The following is a 25041-nucleotide window of genomic DNA, read 5'->3' on the forward strand; positions in this document are numbered from 1 at the left end:
CTCTCAGAAGTTATTAAATGGAGGCACTGAATGGTATCAGACACAGAACTTCCCCTGGAAGACCCCAGGCTTTTTCTTTTTAATTGAAACATAATTGATTGTACATGTCTGTGGGGTACAGCATTGAATATCAATAGCTGTGTACAATATGTGATGCTCAAATCAAGATAATTACTATATCATTACACAATGTATTCTTTTTTTTGTGACCCTTTAATGATATAACCACAAAGAAATGATAAATGTGTAGATGGTAGATATGCTAACTATTCTGTTCAGGTCATTATACAATATATGAATGTATTGAAACAACAAATTGTATCCCATAAACATGTAAAGTGAAAAAAACAAAATAAACATTTAAAAATAAGGGAGGCTTCCAGTCAAGATAGTGGAATAGACAGTCACCAGCATCACTCTCTCCCACAAATCAATCAATTTACAACTACAAAAATGCAATGACAGCCAAGCTGGGGCTGCTAGAGATCAGGGGAAGAGGAGGAGAGACCTACGGAGTGCGTTAAGGCAAGAGAAGCCATGATGAGAGGAAGAAAAAAATGCTCCAACCATTTCGGACCCTGGCCACTTCCAGGCTGGAACTGCTGAGCTTATGGAGCAAGAGCTGGCAAAAGCCACAGCTTTGCCCTTTGGATGAAGTTGTTTGGAGGCAGCAGGGGAGAAGAGGACTTTGGTGGTTCCCAGGCCAGCAATACTACAAACAGGATTTCCATGGACGCACATAGGACCGAGGAGCCACAATGAGTGAGAAAAAGGAGTTACTCAGAGGCCAGTGAGTCATTGCAAGGGACCAGCATACAGCCCATCCCATGGGAAGTGTTTGGAGTGCAGGCGGTGGGGGAGATGGGCCCACCAGGGGAACATTGGGGCACAGCAAGGACAGCTGACCTGCCCTCCAATAACAGTAGGGCCACTCAGTGGAGACTAGTCAATAATACAAATCTGCAGGGGTTGCAGTTTGCTGAAAAGACTCAGGCCCAGACCAGAGTTTCTGTACAACACAGGTGTACTGGATCTCATGAGAGCTGGTAGTACCTGCAAAGTCAACCATTAAAACCTGAGCTGCACAAAAAGCCTTCTCCAAGGAATCAGCAGCAAAGCAACAATTTAGCTCAACCACAGAGCTCAAGAGCTGGTCCCTACAGGAAGTTCTCCCATTTTAGAAGTAAGCAAAGGACAACAAATTAGTTCCAGTGCAGAGTTTAAGTGGTGGGAACAGCAAATAATCTAACACAGAACTGGAAAAAAAAAACAACAACCACAGAACAGAGAAAAGGTTTGATATTAACTAGTAAAGGTGTCACATCACCAAAGAACACCTATAAAACCTAGAAGGACTGGAATTCCTCTGGGCTACCAAACCAGGGAGGGAGGGTTGGGGGGTCTCATCCATGTCCCCCCCCCCAACACCTGCAACCAGCCCAACAACCTCTGAGCCACCACAGGAAGTGTCCCGGGCTCTCCTGAGCTGAGGTGGTAGGAGGCCAAGGGCCTCGACCACACCCCCGACACCCACAACCAGCCCATTGACCACCACCAAGCTGCTGCAAGAAGTGCCCAGGCTCCCAAGCTGGGGTGGGGGGTGAGGGCTTCAGCCACACACCCCTGACATCTGCACCCAGCCCAGCAATGACCAAGACACCACTGGAAGCCCCCTGGTCTCCCCTGCAGGAATGGAGGGCCACAGGCCTCAACCCCACCCCTCCTCCTTCCTCCTTCTCCCATCCTATTTCCATCACCCTTCCCCTGTCCCCCTCCCCTCCAATTGCTCTGCAACAACATCATAGAATGTAAAAAAATAATAAACTTAAAAAAAATTTTTTTAAATAAAAAAAATTCCTTTGTAATGTCCTCTAACACAGACTTTTCACAGAATGTTTCAATACTACTTTCCTTGCTCCCCACCCCAAGCCCAGATTAGTGCAGTTTGAAGGTGTTCTTCAGCAGCCTTTGGTTTGTTAGATCAGGGAATGGTGACCCTTCTCAGGGTGAGGAGTTTGTGGAATCCTCTTGGTCCCACCAAACTTGTTTGTCTAAGTCTTAACCTCCTCTTGCTCCTTTTAACACTGCAGGAATGGGGCTTCCAGGATGAAACACTCTCCTGTAAGGCCAACCGTGGAGTGTCTTCATAGTCACCAGGCCAAATTTGTCTTTGGAGTCCCACCTCTCTCCTAGGACAGGGCTGATGGAGAAAGTGCTAGAGATGTGTGATCCTGTCAACACCCACGTGGTGTGTAGCAGTTTCTCACCTAGACTTTGAGAAGCTGAGTTTTGGAGGCTGGGAAGTCCAAGGTCCAGAGAATGCATCTAGTGGTCTTCTTGAGGTGACTCTGTACAGAGACCCATGGTGATGTAGAGAATCACATGGCAAAAATCGCAAGAGAGCAAGCCCTAAGGCATTATTCTTATAAGGAATCTAGGAGTATGCACCAGCTTTACAATATTGTTGACATTTACATAATATTCTCCAAGTGCTCCATTTCCCTCCCCTCCGTTAAAAAACACCACAGGTTTAACTCAAGTTCTTTTATACACACACACAACTAAACTTTGTATTCTATTTAGATGTCCTTAGTTTTTACCTAATGTCTGTTCCAGGATGCCATCCAGGACATCACATTACATCTACTTGTCATGGCTCCTTCGGCTCCTCTTGGCTGTGGTGGTATCTCAGACTTTTCTTATTTTTTATGTCTTTGAGAGTTTTGAGGAGTACGATCAGGTATATTATTGGAGCCTCTCTCCTAAGTTTGCTTGCTGTCAGGATTAGACTGGGGTTATGGGTTTGGGGGAGGAAGATCCCAGAGGTAAGAGTGCCACTTTCATCTCATGTCAATTATACATACTGTCAACATGACTTATCACTGTTGGTGTTGACCTTGATCACCTGAATGAAGTACTGTTTGTCACATTTCTCCACATGAAGTTACATTTTCCCTCTTTCCATACTTGTTGGAAGGAAGTCACTGCACAGTTGTACCTGAGTGGGGAGTTATACTCCCTTTTCAAATTATATTTTTATCACACTTTTAACTAAGATAAGCTTATTTTTTCACGTTGTGTTTTGGGTAAACATTGATCTTACCTATCTTTTTACTGAATCTGTATCAGGAATGTCCCAACCTTTGGTCAATAGCTACTTTTCATCTCCTTAAAGAGAGATCACCAGATAAAGGAGATAAAGACAGCAAACTATCTGAGCTGCCTAGGAGAAAGGAAGAAATCCACTGCCTGCAGTTTTCCCTTTTCTATTAAAAATTCAAAATTGAGAGTCAAGTGTAACTGTAACAACCACTATGCAGTTCTCCTGAACACGATTTTGAGACAGATTCTGATGAAGACTTCCTGGATTTGAAACCCAGCTTCAACACTTTCTGGCATTTGTGGTCTTGACAAATCCTTAACCTAAGACTCAATTTCCCCATCTACAAGATGGGGTTAATGACAGCATCTATCTCACAGGTTATTGTATTCTAAATGATTACAGGGTATAATGCATATGAAATTCCTTACACTTAATAAACAAGTAATGATGCAATGGGAATACTTGTTAATATTAAAGATATGTATCTTTCCTGCCTACAAATCATGTTACCCTGTGGTTCTCCACTTTTGATGTCAATGGCATGCCTTCCTTCATGGGGTGGCAGGTACCGTCTTGAACACAGCTTAGCTTTCAGACATCACCAAGGCAATAAGTAACCTTGAGAGCCATGCTTTGTTGAGTGAGACTTAATTCCAAAAGCTTTCCTTTACATATTTACAGAAAAGTTTGGAAGTCTGAGTATTTTTCTATAAGCCGAATGTAGAGAGTATGGCTCAATGATATGTGAGACAGGAAGGGAAGAAGAAAGGAGGAATCAGGAAAGGGGAAGAGAGAAGAGGCAGAGAGAATCAGAGGTTGAGACGGGGGTGAGGATGCTTCCTAGTGGATAAGAGGCGACACAGTGCCCTATGTCTTGCTTGGTCTGGGGTGAAGGCTAAAACATTGGCAATCCTTTTCAAAGCTAAGATAGTTTGAGAGAGAAATTGTCCCAGCCTCACTTTGGTAGAATGGAGGGCATAGACAAGCTCTTTCAGGTAAATATTCAATGCAAACTCAGCCTCAGGGCTCATTTTTCCCCCTCACAAAGTCTGTCTCCTGAACCCCTTACTTCCAAGGATGAGTCTGGAAGCCTTCTTTACCTGTTGGCCAGAGTAGGCATTTTTTTGATAGTTTGTTAGCCTATTTTTTATTTTTGGTTAACCTGTTTTTCCTTATTTATTTATTTATTTGTGACCGGTAAGGGATTTGTAACCCTTGGCTCGGTGTCGTCCGCACCGCGCTCAGCCAGTGAGCGCACCGGCCATCCATATATAGGATCCGAACCCGCGGCCTCGGCGCTCCCAGCGCCGCACTCTCCCGAGTGAGCCACAGGGTCGGCCCTGTTTTTCCTTTTTAAACTATTACCTTTGAAACCCCTTTAAGTTTCTTTTTCCAGTTATCCTGCTTTAAAGTTTCATTGGACAAGATTCAAGAGCCTTGAGCTCCTGTTGCTTAGAAACATTTGGATGTGTATCACATTTTAATAATAAAATATTCCTACCTTTTCAATATCTTCAGCAAAAAAAAGAGCCTATATTCATAAAATTTTATTGTTGCCAGTCTTAATCCTAAAGCTAATCATTAATATTGCTTGCCTGAAAAAATAAAGATGTGTTTGAATTTCCTATTTTGAGCAAAGCTATCAGATATATCCACATGCTTTTGCCTCTCATGAAGCAGATAGGAAGAGAATTAAATGAGAAAATACAACTACAATTAGAAGCATAATTAAGTTCATTTACCTCCAACACGAATATTAGTATAGTTTGATTACTATAACTCACACATTCAGATAATCCTAATATTTTCACTTTTTTCTTTATTATTGTCTTTTGTCTTCCATAGAATGTGGCTTTCCTTTTGACCCTGCTCTTTATAAAGTTATTGAGATTAGGATTCCTATAGTCATGAATAGATTCCAGTTAGCTTTGCTTCCTCCCATGGCTTCAGCTATGTAATTTCTAACTAGTTCTGGTGGTTTTAAAACATGTCTACAAATCCTTTGACAGTCCTCTTCTCAAAAGGAAGAGCCTAATTCCTCTCCCCTTCAGTGAGAGCCAGACTTAGTATCTCACTTCTAATAAACGGAATGTGGTGGAAGTGATGTAATGTGACTTCAGAGACTATTTCATAAAAGACATTATGGCTTCTATTTGCTCTCTTAAGCCACTCACTCTGGGGAAGCCAATCCCATGTTGTGAGGACACTTACGCAGTATGAAGAGGTCTACATGGCAAGGAAGCACCTAAAAGTGGATCCTCCCAGTCCCAGTCAAGCCTTCGGGTAACTGCAGCTCAGCTCTTGCTGTGCTGACATTTTTTTTTTTTTCTTAAAGATGACTGGTAAGGGGACCTTCACCCTTGCCTTGGTGTTGTCAGCACCACGCTCTCCCACGTGAGCTAACCAGCCATCCCCATATAGTAATCTGAACCCAAGGCCTTGGTGTTATCAGCACCACTCTCCCAAGTGAGCCATGGGCCGATCCTCTTGCTGACATCTTGACTATAACCTCATGAGAGATTGGAGCCAGAACTACTCAGAATTACTCATGCCTGAATTCCAGAACCTGAGAAACTGTGAAACAATAAATGTTTATTGTTGTTTTAAGCCACTGAGAGTAAAGGTAATTTATTATGCATCAGTAGATTAGTACACTTCCTTTCTCACTAATATATACCACTGTACATAAAAGGATTAGAAAAAAATGTGGGTAAATTGGCATTTTCATGTCTTCATCAAGACAGCCCTGAATGCAAGGGGCACTGAGGTTAGAGCTTATATCTTCATTCTTGGTGAATTGCTTTCTGGCAGTTGCTATAGCTAAGTATTTAGCTCATGTTTGTAACTAGTACTGGTTCATTTGTGGCTGACTACACACTAGGTAAGATTATGCTGATTCAACAAGGGTGACTAATTAGTCACACAAAGGTGTGGCTTTGGCTCAGATGTGTGTTTCTTTGACTAAAAATTTTAGGAAAATAGATCTACTCTCTGTGATATTCCCAAAACCTCCTGCTGGCCTAGGAAAAGATGAACAATAACAAAAAAAAACCCCTAAGAACATCCCATGGTTTGACTCAGGCAGATATTTAGGAGCTGAAGGCCCAAAATAACTACTTAAAGTTAATATAAATACCAAAGTTTTCCTGTTTTAAGAACTAAATAGTTAAACGTGTTTTATGTATTGTGAAAGGGTAAAATGGGTTTGTACTACACTATAACCAAACTGGACTTTTTTTTCTCCAAGTCAACTTTTTCTTTTTTCTCTAATTTCAAAACTTACCTGTTTCTTTGTAAAACACTCATTGTTCTATTAATCAGCTTCTCAAGTCCTCATGAATAGGGTCCCTTAAGGATTCAAAAAGTTCCTTTCCCAGGGAAAGTTAGGCACTGAGAAAACCTACAGCAAGCTCCAAGACGGTGGTTGTTGCCAGCTGGGCTCAGATTACAGCAATTGAGGCACCCAAAGCATCTTCTTGAGCTGCAGTTTTCTAAGTGTGAGAATGGCATGCAAGGATACAGGCACCCAGGGAGCCTCCCAGAGGAGAAAAATAATGTTTTATCAGGAATACACAGACTCGGCTGTGTGTCCCAGAACATCTGAAAGATAAAGACTCAGGAGTTTGATTTCAACTTACATTCTGTATCTAGGAAACAAGGACCATTAAATGTCGCTCAAATCTACAACTCTCTCCTCCCCCGACCTCCCCTTGAGGGATCAGAAACAAATGACAAGCAGGTTAAATTTAGACTTTGGGATTTTGCTTTCACTACTCAGCTCTGGTTCATAATGTATTAAAGGGCAAATCTTGCCTTCTGGCCTGCCCATGGAGTCTTCTGTATTTGTTTCCATCACCAGCAAGAGACTGCAGTAATTCCCAGGAGGTGTAGTGGAAGCTGCTGGCATGACAGTCGACTGCCTTTCTTCTAGGATAGGAGAACCTGGAAACAAACTGCTATACTATATAACAGATTAGTTTTTTTTTTTTTTTGCGGGGGGGAGGTGGGCTGAACATTTTTGAAAAACATATGCTAGTGTTAGTGTAGTAAGTTCAAGGCTGAATACAAAAAACTTTCTACAAGGGGCCGGCCCGTGGCTCACTCGGTAGAGTGCGGTGTTGATAACACCAAGGCCCCGGGTTCGGATCCCATATACGGATGGCCGGTTCGCTCACTGGCTGAGCGTGGTGCTGACAACACCAAGTCAAGGGTTAAGATCCCCTTACCGGTCATCTTTTAAAAAAAAAAAAAAAAAAAAAAAAAACTTTCTACAAGACTGTATACCTCTTTTCGGCTCTTGGTCTGGAAAAGAAGAGAGCAAGCACTACTGTTATTCAATTACGTCTTCTTTCAAGACCTTTTAATTACACGACCAGAAAGCTTTATTTTTAAATAAAGCTTTTTCCTTTTTTTTGGCAGCTGGCTAGTCTAGGGATCTAAACCCTTGACCTTGGTGCTATCACACTGTGCTTTAAACAGTGTAGCTAACCAGCTAGCCCTAAAGCTTAATCATGTAATTAGTTGTCTTTTTATTTTCCGACATTGTTCTAAAGCTTGAATATTGTCATTTTAAAAATAATTACTGGCTGAGGCACTATAATTTAGTAGAAGATCTTGCCCTTACCCTAAATGTATTTTTAAAACATTTTTAAAGTTTTTTTTTCCTTCCTAAAGATATTTTTATAAACAATTATTCCCATAAGCTGGTGCCATAGAAAAATAAGGCTATATTTTTCTTTTGATAAAATGTGTCCAAATAACTGTAAACAAATGTGATGACACTGGTAATGTTGTATTATGGAAATTAACTGTTTAACACATGCCTATATTTAACTGTCCATTAAAATATGTCCTAAAACCAGCTGGTTCTCTCAGTCACAATGGCCAGTGACAATGTCAGTGACCTGAATACCATTGACCTCATACTAAGGGGAATGACAATTTATTCATTTTGTCTTGAACTGTATTTTTAGTTGTCTTTGTTTACTTATTAAATAGTTGCTTTCTTTTCCCTGACCCCATTCTGTAAAATTCAAATAATTTTTTTTTTTTGGTCCTCTCTCTACTTTCTACTAGAAGTCTACATAAGGCACTCTTCTGTCCAGAGTAGGCTAGATCTAATTCTTGGTAACTTCAGAAAGGATATTGTGAACAGCTGGGATTTTTTCTGAAAAGATTCTGTAATATCGTTTTTAGATAAAACTTTCACAGTAAGCTATCTTTAGCCATTATTTCACAGGTGGCAGGGTACTGCTACCTGCTGTAAAGATTTGTTTAAGCATTGTGAACATGGATAACACACTACATCCTACCTGCTCCAGATACCTCCCAAGGAATGTTGGTCAGTCTGGAACTTGTGACACCACACCTTTCTGCTTTCTGAAGGTGCCCAATCCTCCCTTCATGGCATGTCACCAGGGAGAACACAGAGAAGAGGGACTGATGGAAGCATGGGCCAGATCCTGGCTTTGTCACCACTCTCTAACCTCTCTGCCTCAGTTTTCCATTTGTCAAACAGTAACAGTAGTACCTGTGGCATCTGTTGCTGTGAGGATTAAATGATATAATAAATATAAAACATTTAGAAAAGCATCTAGTACACCATAAATCCTCAATAAATGTTAGCTGATATGTTTAACACTACAGGGACATGCATACACACAAATATGGTAAATTAGAGCTGAAACTAATGGCAAGGTTATTAAAGACAAACAACTGATGTTTTAAAATTGGAATTAGACAGTTTGTATTCTAAAACACACAAACACACACAAATCTGTACCCATTAAATACAATAAAGTTGAAAGGCGATATAAATTACAGTTTTTCTTTTTTAAACAGACAATAGTAAAATACTACAATCAGCTCACTATACATAAAAATCATGAACAGCAGCTTTTCATTAAACATTCTTACTCATTTACCGATGCTGAGAACTTAAACAAGGAACAGCAGGCTGTACACGCTCTCTTGCTCTATCTCTCACAACACATTTATAGCTTTACATTCAAACCAATGGTACAGGCATCTACCAAATAGGGACAGAAAGTACTTTTGTAAAAATTTCCACACACATAATTCCTCAATGTCTCTGTTTATAGGAGAATTTTACAAATGAAGACACAAAAGCAGTGTTATCTGCATTTAATCATCTCCTGTAAAGATAGTAAAGTGTAAAACGGTGAACTTTATAGCTTAGTCCATCTCTTTAGCATTTTCCAGAATCAAGCAAAGTAACAACAGCAAAACCACACCACAATGAAACCTACCAATCTGAAACAAAACCACACACACACACCAGAAAAATCCCCAAATCAACAAGCCCTCCCCAACTCATCGTTCATCCCTGTATTTTCTTACAGTAATACTGCTCTCTGCATTCCACCTGCCTGGCTGGGCTGATCAAAGGTTTAGGAAATGCTGGAGTCAGGGCCCCATCATTGTCCAGGGTTATAATACAAGGTTAAATCAGCAGGTGGCAGGCCAGGTGGAAGACCGAAGAATGTAGCTGTGAGATTTCTCAGTGTGCTTATGAAACAGAGGACAGAGAACAGTAGCACATGGCTTGGTAGCCAAGGGAAGTATGGCACCAAATTTGCAGTCAAACAAATGTTCACACAATACAAGAGCGGACAGCAAAAACGTTCAGTCTTATGTAGGTTCTTTGGTTATAAAGAACATTATTCTATAACCTTTTCTGCAAGGCGGGGTTTGTAAGCTCATTCTTAGGCAATAAAATATTTTTCATCTGCTCATGTATAAGAAATCGCCCAAGTTGCTTCATAACAAAGTCCAGTACCTTATGATTTTCTACAAATCATCTTTATCTGCATTTTAGTGTGCAGTCTTGTCTGTCTCCAAATAGACATACTATAGATATACATTTCATATACATAATATATATTATTTATAAAAAACAAATTATTGACTCCAGATTCCACAGTAAGAACTGATTAAAACTATACAAGATTAGAGTTTATTTGAATCTGTAGAGGTTTCCAAACAGTGGGAGTGGGTAGTAAGTGCAAACAAAAATACTGTCACTTAGTTAATCCAGGATTTTCAGTTCTCTTGCTTTCTGCAAAAAGCAGAGTCTGCTGATTCACCCGAGTAACAAAGTGCAGCTTCTCCTGCTGGGGAGGAGAAAGGAGGTGGCCCAGGAAGTGCATGGCTTCTCTGTGCTGGTCTGAGGTCAGGCTGGGCCGCAGCATGTTTTAAAGAAGGGGCTGGTGCCTTCCCAAGGTGACCAGGCAAACCTTTGTTCACAAAGATGCTGAGCCGTGGCCTGCAGAGGAAGCACTTGCTGCCTTTCACCATGTGGTTGTGCCTCCCTAGAATGCAGAGGCTGGTGAGTTCAAGCTTCTCATGCCCACCTCTTCATCCCACCCAAGTGCCCACCCTCGGTCTGGTCCACATCCACCCCAAAAAGGGGCTTTTTCTAAAGGGAACTACAGGGTCAGGTTTATTATGGAATCCAGTGCTGGTATTCACACTATACAGGGAAGAAACCTAGCCATGAGGTGAAGTTTCTATGAAAAGTCATGACAGCAACACCCAAAGTTAAAGTTAAAAAAAAAAAAAAAGAATTATATCTGGACCCATGCTAATTCATTTCAGGATTAGAACAAAAGTCAAACTTTAGTACTTAAAATCTCCACACTCTGAGGCTGGCCAGTTAGCTCAGCTGGTTAGAGTGCAGCCTTATAACACCAAGGTCAAGGATTCAGTTTCCCATACCGGCCAGCCACCAAATATTAAAAAAAAAAACCAACCCTCCCCCCCCCCCAAAAAAAACACAACTCCACAATCCCATCACATTGATAAAACAAATATTTTTGTAAATTCCACTTTTAAACCAAAAGCTCTGGCAGGGGCATACTATTCTAGAACCTTCCAAAATCTGAACTCTTGTTTGTTGTGTTCTAAATAATCTAAGCAATGAAATAAGAGAGGGAGTTGTTATCCCTCTTCCCTCTTACAGGTCACACGTCTCACAGCAAAACCCTCAGACGCCCTACCTCGAATTAATTTACTGGTGGGAGTTTGTGAAAACCTTATTTCCCTGCTACCCCTCACCGCTTATGAAGTAAAATCTTAGGGTGGAAGGCAGTGAGTTCCTGGGAATTTGAATTTTTAAGAGGCACCTTCCCCACCACCCCTCAGTGAGTCTGTTGCAAATTTAGGTTTGCTTCTCAAACCTAATTCTTACGGTGAAGAATTAAAGAGGCCGTGACCTTGGCCTTCTGGAAGCATGACCACTGAAAAGCAGATTCAGGCCAGCTCTGCAGATTCTGCTTCCAAATCAGGGTAGAGGAAGTTGAAGACTTTTAAACAAATGCACGTTTTGCTTGCAAGATCAGTGATGAATAACTATTATTATTCTTATTTTGGAGGAAGAAGTTGTTTTCTTACTGTAAGAGACCATTGTTTAGGTTTTGTAGTTTATTTTTTAATGCTGTATAAATGACCATATGCTAGCTTTTTTTTTTGATGGCTGGAATGATACAGGGATTGAACCCTGGTGTTATCAGCACCATGCTCTAACCAACTGAGGTAACCAGCCAACCCACGTGCTGAAATTTTAAGGGCTAGTATGGGCAGAAGGGGAAAAGGGTTGGGGGGAGCACCACACTGGAATAAATTCCTCAGCAGAACAAAGGGATGAAGTGAAGTGGCACCAAAATTAGCGTATCCTTTGCAAAGCCTCTTTCTAGTTCTGTCCACTCTGTTTTGCTAGGCCATGGCTCTCAAATACCTCTTACACAGGTGTGGGACCGAAAAAGTGAATGCGAACAGGAAGAAATGGTGGTACTTAGGAGCAGAATGCTCAGAAGTGGATAATCTCCTATTTATATAATTCACTATTTTCCTTAGGAATATTAGCAAAAACCTATTTTGTTCCAATATGAAAATTAAAAAATATTATAAACCAACCTGAGTAACTTTCAAAGCCCAAACTCCAATTAGGGAGTTTGCCTATACCTCACCAAAGCACTTTTTACCTATGGGCACCAAATTACTGTATTTTACCAATTTTATGATATATATGCCTCTCCCTCCTACCCCCTACCCCCAACATTTTAACATCTCTGAAATTGGGGCATGTCTTACAATTGCTGATATGGTATAGTTTAATTGGCAGTATTTTTTGTTTCTTAATGATACATAAAATAATGGAGTATCTAATAATCAAAGGAATCACAGATTTAATGAAATGTGGTAGATGCTGCCAGAACACTTTGGTATAGCCGGTAACTAAACATCTCCAAGAATGAATGTGAGATTGACTGATCCTTATCCATCCGAACGAACACTTAATTCAATGCCACCCACATGCCAGGTGAAAAATCCACTGGTCCTCTATATTGCAAGGTTCCACTCTGGTTCCCAAAGTAGATTTGCTCCCCACATCAGCTGGGTAGGATATAAGCTTGCTTCCAGTGTGCCCATCTTCCCTGTTAAACATACCCAAATGAATCTTTCCTGCTACGTCACTGTGGTGAAGGGCCTCTGGGGATTGGTGCATTATTAGCTGTGTGCACTGATAGCACAGAACCCATGGGGCTGTCTCTGGAATTTATTACCTGATCATTCTCTAACTCGGAATGCAGCTGGCCAGGGTCTTGTAGCCCATCTGAGACATTCTTACTGTCTGTTTTATTTCGTAGGTTCCTCCTGTTTGAATGCTCTCCAGAAGAACCTGTCAAACCATCAAAATCTTTTCCATCTGACACACCCATGAACTCCGTGAAAGAATGGTCCTCAAGGATGTTTGTGGTGTGCTCCACAGTCACCTCCCTGGGGTAGAACTCCCTGGCTGGATGGCCATTTTTGCTGGGGCAGGCATTTAGTTCTGAACATGAGCCAGTCCTGCACAGCATTTTGGAGTTACTCTCGGCAATGCTCTGGGATGATGGGCTTCCTTTGGCTAAGGCACTGTTTTCCTTGAGTGGCACCATGTGGATTTTATCCTTTACCAAGCCTCTTTCTACTTCTGTCAACTCTTTGTTTGAGGACAGTCTGAAGTCACGTACAAGCGATGGTCCAGAATGCTCACTGAAGTCTGCATCCTTCGTCTGAATGGTGAGCTGATCTGAGCTGTCGCTAGAAGGGACCACCATGTCAGACAGAGTGGCATTGGAGGCACTGTGGGAAAAGTAGCCGCTGGTAATACTGCTGGTGGTAGGGCTCCGGGACACTTCTTTCTCCAAGACCCGTGAGTTTGTCAGGTCTACTTTAGAAGAAAACCATTCCCTGTTCTCCAAGCTGGCATTGTAAACACTGAAATCAGCAAACTCCACAGGTACATAAGGCTGTGAACTTATCAACTTCCTGCTAATAGCTTCCAGCTCATTTTCCTCCTCCTCGGAGTCCTGGAGAAATGAAGCAAAAATCAGTTTTTAGCTCCTTATAGCAACTGTATTGTTGAGACAAGGTTTAAATACCTGACTATGAAAGGCATTCACGTGTTTGGTGTGTTTTCATTTTTTTTGTTTTGCTTTTCTTTCTGAATTTGTTCAAGTCTTGTCACCTGTTGTAGACACAGGCATATTATCCTTGTGAATATAAATCTCTTATCGCCTAATACGAAGGATGTTTTTTTCTTCCATGCTTACTCAAGGCTAATTAGGAAGCTTTTACTTCCTGGTTTAACAGAAAGGACAGAACTGAGGTGTACTAGACCTTTAATTAGTTACTCATGATTAGTGTTTAGTTGTGGTGTTTTCCCTTTTCTCATCAACTGAGCAGAAAGCCAGAGGCAGAGAAGAGCCACTCCTCCATCTGTTTTTACAATCTTCACCTTGGGAAACAAAGGGCAGGTAAAGTCGTTTGTAAAAAGTTTCTCAGGTATTTTATAGGAAGAAAGGCAGTAAAGTAAAGACCCCAACAGCAAAAGGGCAAAGAACACAATTTTAACACCCATTCCTAGTATTACACTAAATAGAGTAAGACTATAAAATACTAAAAATCGATCTGACAGTTTTCTAGAGTTTTTGAGAAGCATGGATAGAGAGAGGATTTAGCTCAAAGGCAAAGAAGGCAGATAGTGAGGTTTACATGAAAATCTTCATCAAATACTTTTAGAACCATGTTTACAAAGATTGGTAAATAGGCAAAAGTGGGTGTCATCAACTCCCCAGTCTCTCTCCAAATGAGTGATTCTCTTATATTTGGTGGAAAAACATGAGTACTTTGCGTTCAAATAAAAATAAATGATATACTACCTAGTCATTTCTAATTAACTTCATCAACCCCTGATGAAACTGCAAATATTTCTTTTAAAACATGACTTTCGGGCGAGCCCGTGGCGCACTCGGGAGAGTGCGGCGCTGGGAGCACAGCGGCGCTCCCGCTGCGGGTTCGGATCCTATATAGGACTGGCCGGTGAGCTCACTGGCTGAGTACCGGTCGCGAAAAAGACAAAAAAAAAAAAAAAAAAACAAACCCCAAAACCATGACTTTCATTCAACAAATATTCATTGAGCACCCACTTCGTGCCAGCCTAAGGACTAAGGATTAAGGACTTGTGAATACCAATGGTGAGCAAGCAGAGACACAGCCCCTCCCTCAGGGAGTTACAACTTTGGGTCCTTGCTCTTAGAAAGACACTGGACTCTGCCTGGGTGGATAAAAATTTCATTTGAAGTAAAACTTAGAAACCTCAAAAAGAGTTAGCTTTTTTCCATTGGTCATGTGGTTTAACAAGCTAGTTAAAATGTTTCTACAATTATAACAAGGTAACTATAAAGACCTGTAACCAAAACATCAGCCTTACTTACTGAGGTTGCATTCTGAGAGAGAGAGGGAGGGGAGAGAGAGAAGGAGAGAGGGAGATCTTCATGAAGTGGCAGATGGTTGTTCACAAAGGAACACAAATTTCCCCTGTTGAAATTTTTTTTTTTTGCTTTGTAAATTTTGTTTTGTTTTATTCCCTCTTGAATTTTATAGTACTATTTTCTTTTGCATCTCATAAGATGCTAAACACCTCAAGAACAGTTTAGTACTCTCTTCAATGCTTTTCAATTTTTAAAGTAATTTAGTTTTTATAACTTAAGTTTTTAAAATGTATTTGAACACACATATTTAAAGAAATCAGCAGTCTTAATTCCTTAGCTATAATCAAAAGGGAATATTAAATATCAGTGCTAAAGTTCCTGAAATTGGAAAAACAAAATTTTTGGCAACACTAACCTCTTGCTGTCTTATCTTCAGCTCCATTCTAAATTAAATAGCACTGGTAAAAAAGGGGGTGGGGAATAGTTCTTTCCCTGGTTTGGGGGAATGTTGATGACAAAGATCAGAAAGAATTGTCTGAATCAGTAGGCTTTGCCTGTATTTTCTAGATTCTGTATTTGTCATGTTTAGACTCAATTAAATTTCAAGTGTTTGAATCTCTTATATTTCCTTTCAATTTTAAGCTGGCAAAGAAACACAATTCTCCAAGGCCAAGATCTTGTACCTGATGTAATTAATAACTAAAATGTTATTTGCTGCAAGGAAAACCAAATTCAAAGGTGAAAATTAGTAATTTGGGTCCTTTTATTCCTGAAGTTATTTCTTCTCAAGACCAAGGAAAGGCCTGTCATCTCAAAATAGAATTTTGCTGAATGAAAAAGGCATCATGAGTTTAATAAGTAGAAATAGATGTAAAGTTATCAAAGATAAATTATTCCTAAAGGATTAGAATGACCTTAGTAAAACTGAGGAGTCTACAAAATCACGAGAGATTAAGTTCAAGTAGGGAGGAGTTCACAGTTATGCACTTGGGGTGGGGGTGCGGAGGTGAGGAGGGTGACCCAAAGACCCAAAGGTAAAGCAATGAATTATTCCAGAAAAAAGAAAACTAAGTAGAGATTAAACATTTTTCAACATTTAAAAGGAGACTGAAAGTTTACTGAGTTATTGCCTTCAAGGAGAAAAGAGAGGACCTTAATTGGCTTAAACTCTATGTTGAGGGAGGTTTGGTTACATAGACTTTTTATACCAGAAACATCATCTACCATTGTATCTTAAAGATGATTAAACTAAGCACCTTCCTACAATGTCTTAAGGACAAAAAGAATTAAAAAACCCTACCTAAAAGTGGAGCATGGAGTCAAGTTCTCAAGCTTCTCTATAGCTACAGTCTTCATGATTTGATTTTTGCAATTTAATTTATGCACCTTCATTTAAAAAAGGAATCAAATCCACATTAAAGCAGTGACTCTCTGCAAGGAGTTTCATTTGATTAATGCAATTTCCACTCCCACTATAATCACATCTGTGCTGTCCATGAGAGAGATGGTCTTTTTTCAAAAGAACTGAATCAGCCACAGTCTCCTGGTATTTCTGTCCATGGTACTTAGGGCTGGGTAGCTGTTTGTTAGAAAGAGTGGCAGTAGGGTGTCCTGTAACTGCACCATCTTTGGAAGAACCTAGAGTCACTGGAGTCAACCCACTTTTGCTGGACTCTTGGTTCTTATGCTCTCATTAACTGTCAGACCTTGGGCAAGTTGCTCAACAATTCTAGACCTATGTTTCTCCTTCTGTGAAATGAAAGGAATAAACCACATGTTGTCTATGCAAGATCTAAGAGAGGAGTAATGTTGCAGATACTGAGAGGATACTGGAAGAAATGACTGACTTTCTTTCTGCTATTCTCTATGCCTCATGACTTAAAAAGATAGACTCCAAAGGCATATTGCTGCCTTTATTTTATTTATATAGGTCATCTGTGTATCTTCCCAAACTGATCAGACAACAAAATATAGCTTTAAGAATAAAGTGTAGCTATTATTTACTATATTTTATATGAAATTACAGAAGTTACTATGGCAATTAGGTGAGTTAAAAAAATAATAGGAACAATGTCTTTATATTACTTCTCAAGAATAATTTCAAACTCTCTTGATCAGTCTGAACCCATGAGTCACTGATTTTTCAAGAATGGAAAAGAAAAGAAAGTGAATTAGTCACAAAGGAAGAAAAGTTTATATTCATTTATAAGAGGGGAAATAAAATAAAAGCTTCCCAAAGAGAAATTAGAACCTTGGGTCAAATAAGCAATGCACTTAAACTCCACCAAAACATCCTGAAAAACAGTTATCTGGAATAAAACAGTCCAATGGCCTCAGAGATTCAGAGGCTCAGCAAGCCAGTTTCCTAAGGAGAGTAGATGCAGCTCTCTCAAGTAAGACCCCAACAAGAAAAATGGCACCGTCAAACCCTACTCAGAGCACTTCATGTGCATTTGGGCACATAGAGTCTGACTGCTGCTTGGGATTTCCTGGGTCAAGAGAATCTGGTTCCATCTTACCCTCTGCTAGCAGAAAGTCCTAAGACAGGTTTTACTTTGAGACAGTAAAAGGAAAGCAAAGAAAATTACCAGGAAACAAGCTCTGTGACCTGTAAATCCATCTGCTGGACAATGCAGGAGGGTTATCCAGCAGTCTCTTAATGCCATTATACCAAGCATATTGTTATGATAGATTTAAACTTAGTGCTTGGTCACCATAGTGATGTGATAATGTCAATAAACCCCAAAGATCCAATCAGACACAGAGCCAGAGAATTTGAAGGCGCAACAAACTAGCCATGTGGCCTTTTAAGCACACACTGCATCCCTTATGAATTGAGCAGGGGGTGGTCAAGTAAGTGACTGCACAGCTTGTTAAGATCTGGAGTGATGAAGGAGCAGCTATTGATGTGCACACTCTTCTCCGTCAGGAACTAGGATGGAGCTTTGGGATAGAAGGACAGGGAGAACCTAGAGGCAAAGGAGGGGGGATGGAGGGGTGGAGAAATGAAAAGAAAATGGTGCCCTTCCTTCTTTCCTCATGCTAGGAATGCAAAGGTTATTTCTTAAGACCCACTACACCCCACACATGCAGGTAAGTGGCCAACTGCATATCTGGATTAAGTTGCAATTAGTTTTCACAGCGTGCAGTAGCAGTATATTTCAGAACTGTTAAGGATCTCACACTAATGAATCTTTGCAATGCATCTGGCACGGTGTGACTGGGAAATGAGACTCCCCACACTCTGCCCAACAGAGCAGATAATACACAGACACAGCATCAAGCAGCCTCCTCTTGCCCTAAGCCTAGGAAGCCACAGGAGAGGGAAAGCTGAGATACCAAAATTCCAGGCTTGAAAATATACAGGTTTTTTAAAACAACCAATGTATAATTTATAATCTAAAATGCCTAGCACACAGTGTTTTAAAAACTGTATCTAAAATTTGTCATTTTAAAATCAAATGCTGAGGAATGAGGTTTTGCAGGTAGAGCTCCAACCTACCTGTGGCAAAATATAGATGTCATCCTGAAAGCAAGGCCGACAGACACCAAGGCATTGGGATATATTCTGCCAGCTAATTAACAAAAACTCCCTGAGATAGATTATGATGATGGGTGATGACCAGACTATAGTACAGCTACAAACTACAGAATTATCTTGGCAACAGCATCAGGCAACATAAGGAAGCTTTCAGACATACCCACAGCTAAATGCATGATTACTTACTCCAAGTAAGTGCAATTCCTCTAAGTAGATTAGCTTCAGAATCTAGGCAATATGTATAGGCACATCAGAAAGATTTCACTATTAGTTAAAGTGACCTCTTTGTAACACTTTTATAAAGACCAGAATCATCAAAAGTGCCTTTCCCCCTTTTTCTAAGCAAACTTACACTAAGCAAAAACAAAACAGAACAACATAGAATGAATGCTTAGAAAAAATCACAGGTCATGGCCACATTCATGCAAAATTTCATTACCAATGGTCATTTTTTTTTAAAAAAACAAAGGCCCAATACATGTCTTAATTTCTTCTAAAGCTTTTGGTTGATTGTCTGTGAAAGGCCTTAAACCCACCACCAGGCAATATGACAGAAATAATTCCAGAACTTACAATCTTCTTCTCACGTTTGCTATTGTGTTCTACTGGCATGCTGCTGCCATTGCTTCCTGGGTGTACAATGCAGCCAGGGTTATGTGCCTGAGGTGGAGGCATGCTCTGCAAAGGTTAAGACACACAGATGCATCACACACGAGAGACGACGACGGCCAAAATACACAGTAAGTACATGCAAGTTAGAACAGCAATGCCAACACTTCGACTACATGTGAGTAGTGCAGCAGCCAGTTTTGCATGCCAGAGTTAAACTATTGGTGAAATCTGACAGGACTACACAGATTCTAGGGCAAAAAGCATAATTAGTTCTATCAAAAAAATGAATAAAAGGCTTTAACATTTTCAAAACACCTAGAGGAACATCTCTTTCTCACTTGAAATATAAAAAATACTTTAAAAAGGCATAAACACAAAGAAATAAAACCACAGCCATAACAACAAACAAAAAATTCCCCCATGACCCTGCATGCCTGAGAAAGAGGTATACTAGAGAACGGGATCCACCGAGTGAAAAACCCGTGCACATCAACATGCAGCATCCAACTTGTTAATTCAAACTGCTACTTCTCCACAGGCAACACGATCCCATTCTATTTTGTACAGTGCATTTACCTCCTGGCTTAGAAGAGGCCTTGCTTCAAGAGCTATCCTTTTCTTATGTTCCTCTTTTACAGGCATAAGGGGTTTGAAAAACTTTGGTGGCTGAGGAGAGAATGCTTTAAAAGGGCTGACTGTTAAGGCATGAGAATTCTCTGATGTACAACCTGGGGGAAACAAAAAGGTATGAGTTTACAGGTACAGAGCACCTTAACCAACACACAGGAAGCGAGGCAGTAACCTAGGCACAAGAATATCTGCTATAGCAATGAAATTCACATGCTAATGTTTGGCTAAGCATTACAACAGATGTAGGCAAGAATGTAGATAAATCTACAGAGTCACTAAGAGTTACTAAAGAGCTGGTCAGCATGAAAGAAATAAGAAATCAAATCTTCTACCCTCTTTTCAAGATCCAACTTAAGCGCCACTTACCAGATCAATTTCAACTCCTGCTGATTTTCCATTTCTCTGAATTCTCAGAGCCCTTATTATCTCTACATGCATTTTGACACTTTATTATATAATGTCTTATTTTCCATGTATTTTATTTCCATGATTATTATTATTATTATTTTTTTTTTTTTTTAAGATGACTGGTAAGGGGATCTTAACCCTTGATTTGGTGTTGTCAGCACCACGCTCACCCAATGAGCTAACCGGCCATCCCTATATGGGATCCGAACCCATGGCCTTGGTGTTATCAGCACCGCACTCTCCCGAGTGAGCCATGGGCCGGCCCACCATGACTATATTTTAAGACAGCAAGTAGAGGCTCAATAAATACTCAATGAATTAAGATCGTATAAATTTTCTTTTAAGCCCCCTTTTTTCTCAGGCCACTCTACTCTATATGACTAAGGAAGAATAATTTTTCTTTCTTGCTCGTACTCATTTCTTACCATATTTGGCCTCTTTTCCCCCCTTCCCAATTCACTGGTTCAATGGCACTTAGTAGGTAAAACATAAGGCATAAGGTAACAGAGCTGATTTACACATCTAAAGAATGCTGCTCCCATCAAGGCATTGGGAGACTATATATTTTGGTAATAATGATGCCACTCATCAAACTCATTTCTGGTATCATTTTTGAGACTGCTTTAAAAATCAGAGTAATGGTCTCCTAAAAATCCCTTTGAGTACAAAAACATGACAAGGTGGATATTCTTTGGGTAAAGAATAATGTAATAAGATTTGTGTGTGTCTCAAAACTGACTACGACTCAGGAAATTGTAAAGGGATATACAAAAAACCTACTATTATTATTTGGATAATATGTTGGATACAAAGCAAAAAGAAATCAAATAATCGTCTGCTCAAGAAGATAGTTTTGGATCATCTATCTAATGAGAATTTCAGGTTCAGATCTTATTATATATCATCCATGAAAGACTTTTTTATTTCATGCTTTTCCTAAGAAATTATAAAAAAAAAAAAATCTCACTGCCCAATAATCTCAACACTACCTTCTTTACTCCTTCTAGGTGAATCCCTGGGTAAAGTTCCATAACATGCTACATCTTGGTAACTGGAGCTGTAGTCAGACACGTCTAGCTGGTTCTCTGGCCAACCCTACAAGGTAAAAATATGTGTTAACTGCAATAAAGTCACTCTAAAATGAGAACTGAAGCCCAAATTTGATTTCCTTCTATTTTTTAATGGCAGTATATGCTCTTCTTTACGTATTAAATATTTCAAAGATACAGAAAAGTGCTGAATAATATAACAGATACTGTCATAACCAAAGTATACCCAGACTGAATAAATGTTAGTATTTTATTATATTTGCTCAAGATTTTAAAAAATCATTACAAGGGCCGAGCCCGTGGCGCACTCGGGAGAGTGCGGCGCTGGGAGCACTGCGACGCTCCCGCCGCGGGTTCGGATCCTATATAGGAATGGCCAGTGCACTCACTGGCTGAGTGCCGGTCACGAAAAAGACCAAAAAAAAAAAAAAAAAAATCATTACAATACAGTGAAATCCACTTATGAACACCTATGTGGTCCCATTCACCTTCCTCTTTTCCCAGAGGCTGCCAATTTTATCAAGTTGGCATATATCTAGGGTGACGGGATAATTTAAGGACAAAACACTTGAGAGTAAAACAGTTCCATTAACAATTTTGCCTGGGTAGCAGGCATAAGCTGGGACTGTCTCAGGCAAACTAGGTGGTTTGGTTACTCTATGTACACCTGAGATAAAAGTTTCAAACAAACATAAGGTATTGGGATACTAAAGGGAGAAAACTCATATATGATATGAGCTTATTTAATTTTATTTCAACCTCTCAGGAGCTGGCTATCTGTAAGGAATAGATTTTAAACTTCTTGAGGACATAATCTGTGCTTATACCTTTTGAATCATCCACAGCTCCTAGCATAGTATCTCACACATAATGTGTTCAAGAAATATTTGCTGAATAAGATGATGTTGAAAACTGTCCTTAATTTTAAATCCCCCACTTTACTCATTTGAAATAATTTTGATTTTGCTATGACAGACCTAATACCTTCTTCAATCACTTATAGTTAGACCCACCCATAAACTCACAGGTATTCATTCAATTATGTGTGGTATTATACTGGTACAAAACATATCATGCTAAGTAACAATGTAATAGTGAGAATACACAGAAGATTCACATCAAGTATTTGAAATTGGAAATGGACATGTGAAGAAAATAATTTGCCTTAGATTTAGATGGGAAGCACAGAGATTTTAAGAACACTAAGATCCCCTAATTTTTTAGACTTAGATTCTGCTAACACCTTGTCCATGCCCACAGGTACACACCTTATCATCTTCATCAAAGCCAGAAAGGTCTGGTCGACTAGAGGAGACCTATAGGAAATAAAGTTTTATCAACGTGATTTATATGTTTAACATAATTTTCTTTCTACATAATCTCACTGATACAGTTGAAGCCTGTATGATGTGCTTCTCCTCATCTTTCCTTCCCTCCTCAGGAGTAATGGCCACCCTCAATTTGAGGTTTATTATTCCCACACAAGTTTTATACAGTTACATGTATATATACCCAAAAACAATATATAGTATTACTCTGCATATTTTTGTAGTCCATATAAGTGGTATCTTACTATAAATGGTCTTCTTGAAGAGTCCTAACAATTTATTTGTTCTATTCTCCTACTGATGGACATCTATGCTGCTTCTAATTTCTTTCTACTATAAACTAAGAGGCAGTGACAAGAATATTTATTTCATCATAGTACCACCCTAGCTGCATCCTGCAAGTATCAATATGTGTACTATTTTCAGAATCATTTAGTTCTAAATATGACCTGTATATCTATGAGAACCCTGCATGGAATATATGTCTAAGGCATGGAATCTCCCTGCTGTAGATAAGATATGTGTATCTTCGACTCTACTCTTCCACAGGGATTTTAGAATCAGCTTCCCAAATCCTACAAAAAAAATTCTGCTAAAAATTTATAGATCAGTTTAAAGACATGTGCTAATCTTCTTATATTGTATATTCCCATCCATGAACACAGTCATTATTTTAGTGTCAGCTGTCAGGTTTTCCATTTCTTCCTGATTCAGTTTTTGCAGGGAATTTCCATTTTGTTTAAGCTTTACATTTATTGGCTTTACATTATTCATGGTTCACACTTATGATGTCTAAATCTCTGCTCTCTCTATAGTAACATTTCCCAATAATATCTGTCTTCTCTCGTATTTTCTTTTCTTTCCCAATCAGTCTTAACTAGAAGTCAGTCTACTTTACCAGTCTTTTCAGACAACCTCCTTTTTTTCAGCCTTGTTGATTCTATTATTTGTTTTTTATTTCATATACCTCTGTTCTATTATTCCTTTCTTTCTTTGAATTTTATATTTCTGCTCTAATACTTATCTCCTTCCATATTTGAATGCAGTCTTATCTTCTTCTTCTAACTTTAAAAAATTTTATCTGTAAATATTTCTCCATGAATCTCTAATAGTACTCCCCTTTGCCTTTTAAAAACCGTAACCACAATACCACTATCACATCTGAAAAATTAAGTGATCCCTAAATACTATCGAATATAGAGATTCAAATGTCTCAAACACTTTCACAGTTTATTTTGAATCACAACCAAAATAGTTCATATGCTGCAATTAGTTGATATATATCATACACTGCAACTGGTTGATATACATTTTAAGTCCTTTAATCTATGAGTTTTCCCTTTTCTCAGATCTTAATTTGTTTAAAAATCTAGGTCATTTTTCCTTCCAAGTTTCCCACAGTCTAGATTTTCCTAATTGAATTCCTGTGATGACATTTAACATTTTCGTCCATCCTCTACAAATATTAGTACTTAGATCTAGAGTCTTGATCAGATTCAGGTTCCAAAAAAAATTTTTTTTACATTACTTCTTTTTTGCTTTTTAAAGTAGATGTTTACCTCATTATTTTTTACTCTTCTTTTTAATATAAGAGCTATAAATTTCGTAATAGTAGCTCTCACTCTATTATTTTCTCTACTACCTAGTATTCTGCTGTATAAATGGAATAATAGGGAATTTAGGGCTAGTAATTTCCATCTAAGCACTACTTTAACTGAATTTGACAAGTATTGATATATGTACCTTTTAAATTATTATTTAGTTCTAAATACATCCTAACTTCCATTATGATCTCTTCTTTGATACATCATTAATTAGAAGAGTTTCTTCAATTTACAACTGTGCAAGTCTCTTATTATCTGTTTCTAATAACTGCATTGTGGTCAGAAGTAATCTGTATGATAACAATTACTGACATTTGCTCTGCGGCCTACTGTAAGAAAACTTTTTGTAAATGTTCACCATGGTTTTAATAATTTTTGGCAATTCTGGAGATTAGGAAGGCAAACAATCTTGTGCTTTTTCTTGGAAGGATCTTGCTTTGACTCTGCTGCTTCTGGACAGAGACTGCTTTGAAGTGATCCATGCTAATCTGTCCTTTCTTCCTATGATAGTGGCCCCCACTAGAAGCAGTGTCTGTCAACTGGATGTTCTAGATAAATTAGTTAAGGGAGAGAACCAAAATGGTCAAAGGAAAGGCGAGAGACTGTGGGAGTGTCTTATAAGGAGGGCCTGCTACCTTTCCACACTGATGGGCAGCAGAGTAAAACCCACCAAGGAAGCTATAACAGGCACATGAACAGACTCAAGAGCAGCCAGCTCCTAGGGGCTCTGGATGCCAGGATTTTTAGTGATCACCTTTAAATCAACTAAATCCAATTTATGTCTCAAGGAACTTCTTTCAAGGAGATGAACAGGAATTCATAAGATCGAACTAAAGGCTTAGTCATGGAGCATACAACTATGTTCCCGGATGTGCTTCCGCAGCACAGAGAAGCAGGTTGGCACTGTGGGATGCCTCCCACCATGTAAACCTAACCACATGCCTCGATGTCCTCCACCTCAAATCTTGAAATGTGTTATGTAAGCAGCA

General features: G+C 39.4%; 1 protein-coding gene across 12 annotated transcripts in view; it reads right to left on the minus strand.

Annotated features, from left to right (window-relative positions):
• Nucleotides 1–8866: 8866 nt before the first annotated feature.
• KIF13A (kinesin family member 13A) overlaps nucleotides 8867–25041 on the minus strand; it is a 193748-nt gene continuing 177573 nt past the window's right edge. For 6 of the 12 annotated variants that reach the window (XM_063098413.1, XM_063098409.1, XM_063098407.1 and 3 more), the window contains 7 exons: nucleotides 22389–22436; nucleotides 21061–21166; nucleotides 19610–19761; nucleotides 18995–19099; nucleotides 18608–18649; nucleotides 12688–13476; nucleotides 8867–10434 (listed from right to left, as the gene is read on the minus strand). In XM_063098413.1, coding sequence (XP_062954483.1) covers nucleotides 10414–10434; nucleotides 12688–13476; nucleotides 18608–18649; nucleotides 18995–19099; nucleotides 19610–19761; nucleotides 21061–21166; nucleotides 22389–22436 — 1263 coding nt within the window. In that variant the 3' untranslated portion in view covers nucleotides 8867–10413. The remainder of the gene's footprint in view (nucleotides 10435–12687; nucleotides 13477–18607; nucleotides 18650–18994; nucleotides 19100–19609; nucleotides 19762–21060; nucleotides 21167–22388; nucleotides 22437–25041) is intronic. The other 6 variants (XM_063098418.1, XM_063098417.1, XM_063098415.1 and 3 more) reach the window with 3 other exon arrangements.

This window comes from Cynocephalus volans, chromosome 5 (genome assembly GCF_027409185.1).
Source record: "Cynocephalus volans isolate mCynVol1 chromosome 5, mCynVol1.pri, whole genome shotgun sequence".
In the NCBI taxonomy this organism is placed as follows: Eukaryota; Metazoa; Chordata; class Mammalia; order Dermoptera; family Cynocephalidae; genus Cynocephalus; species Cynocephalus volans.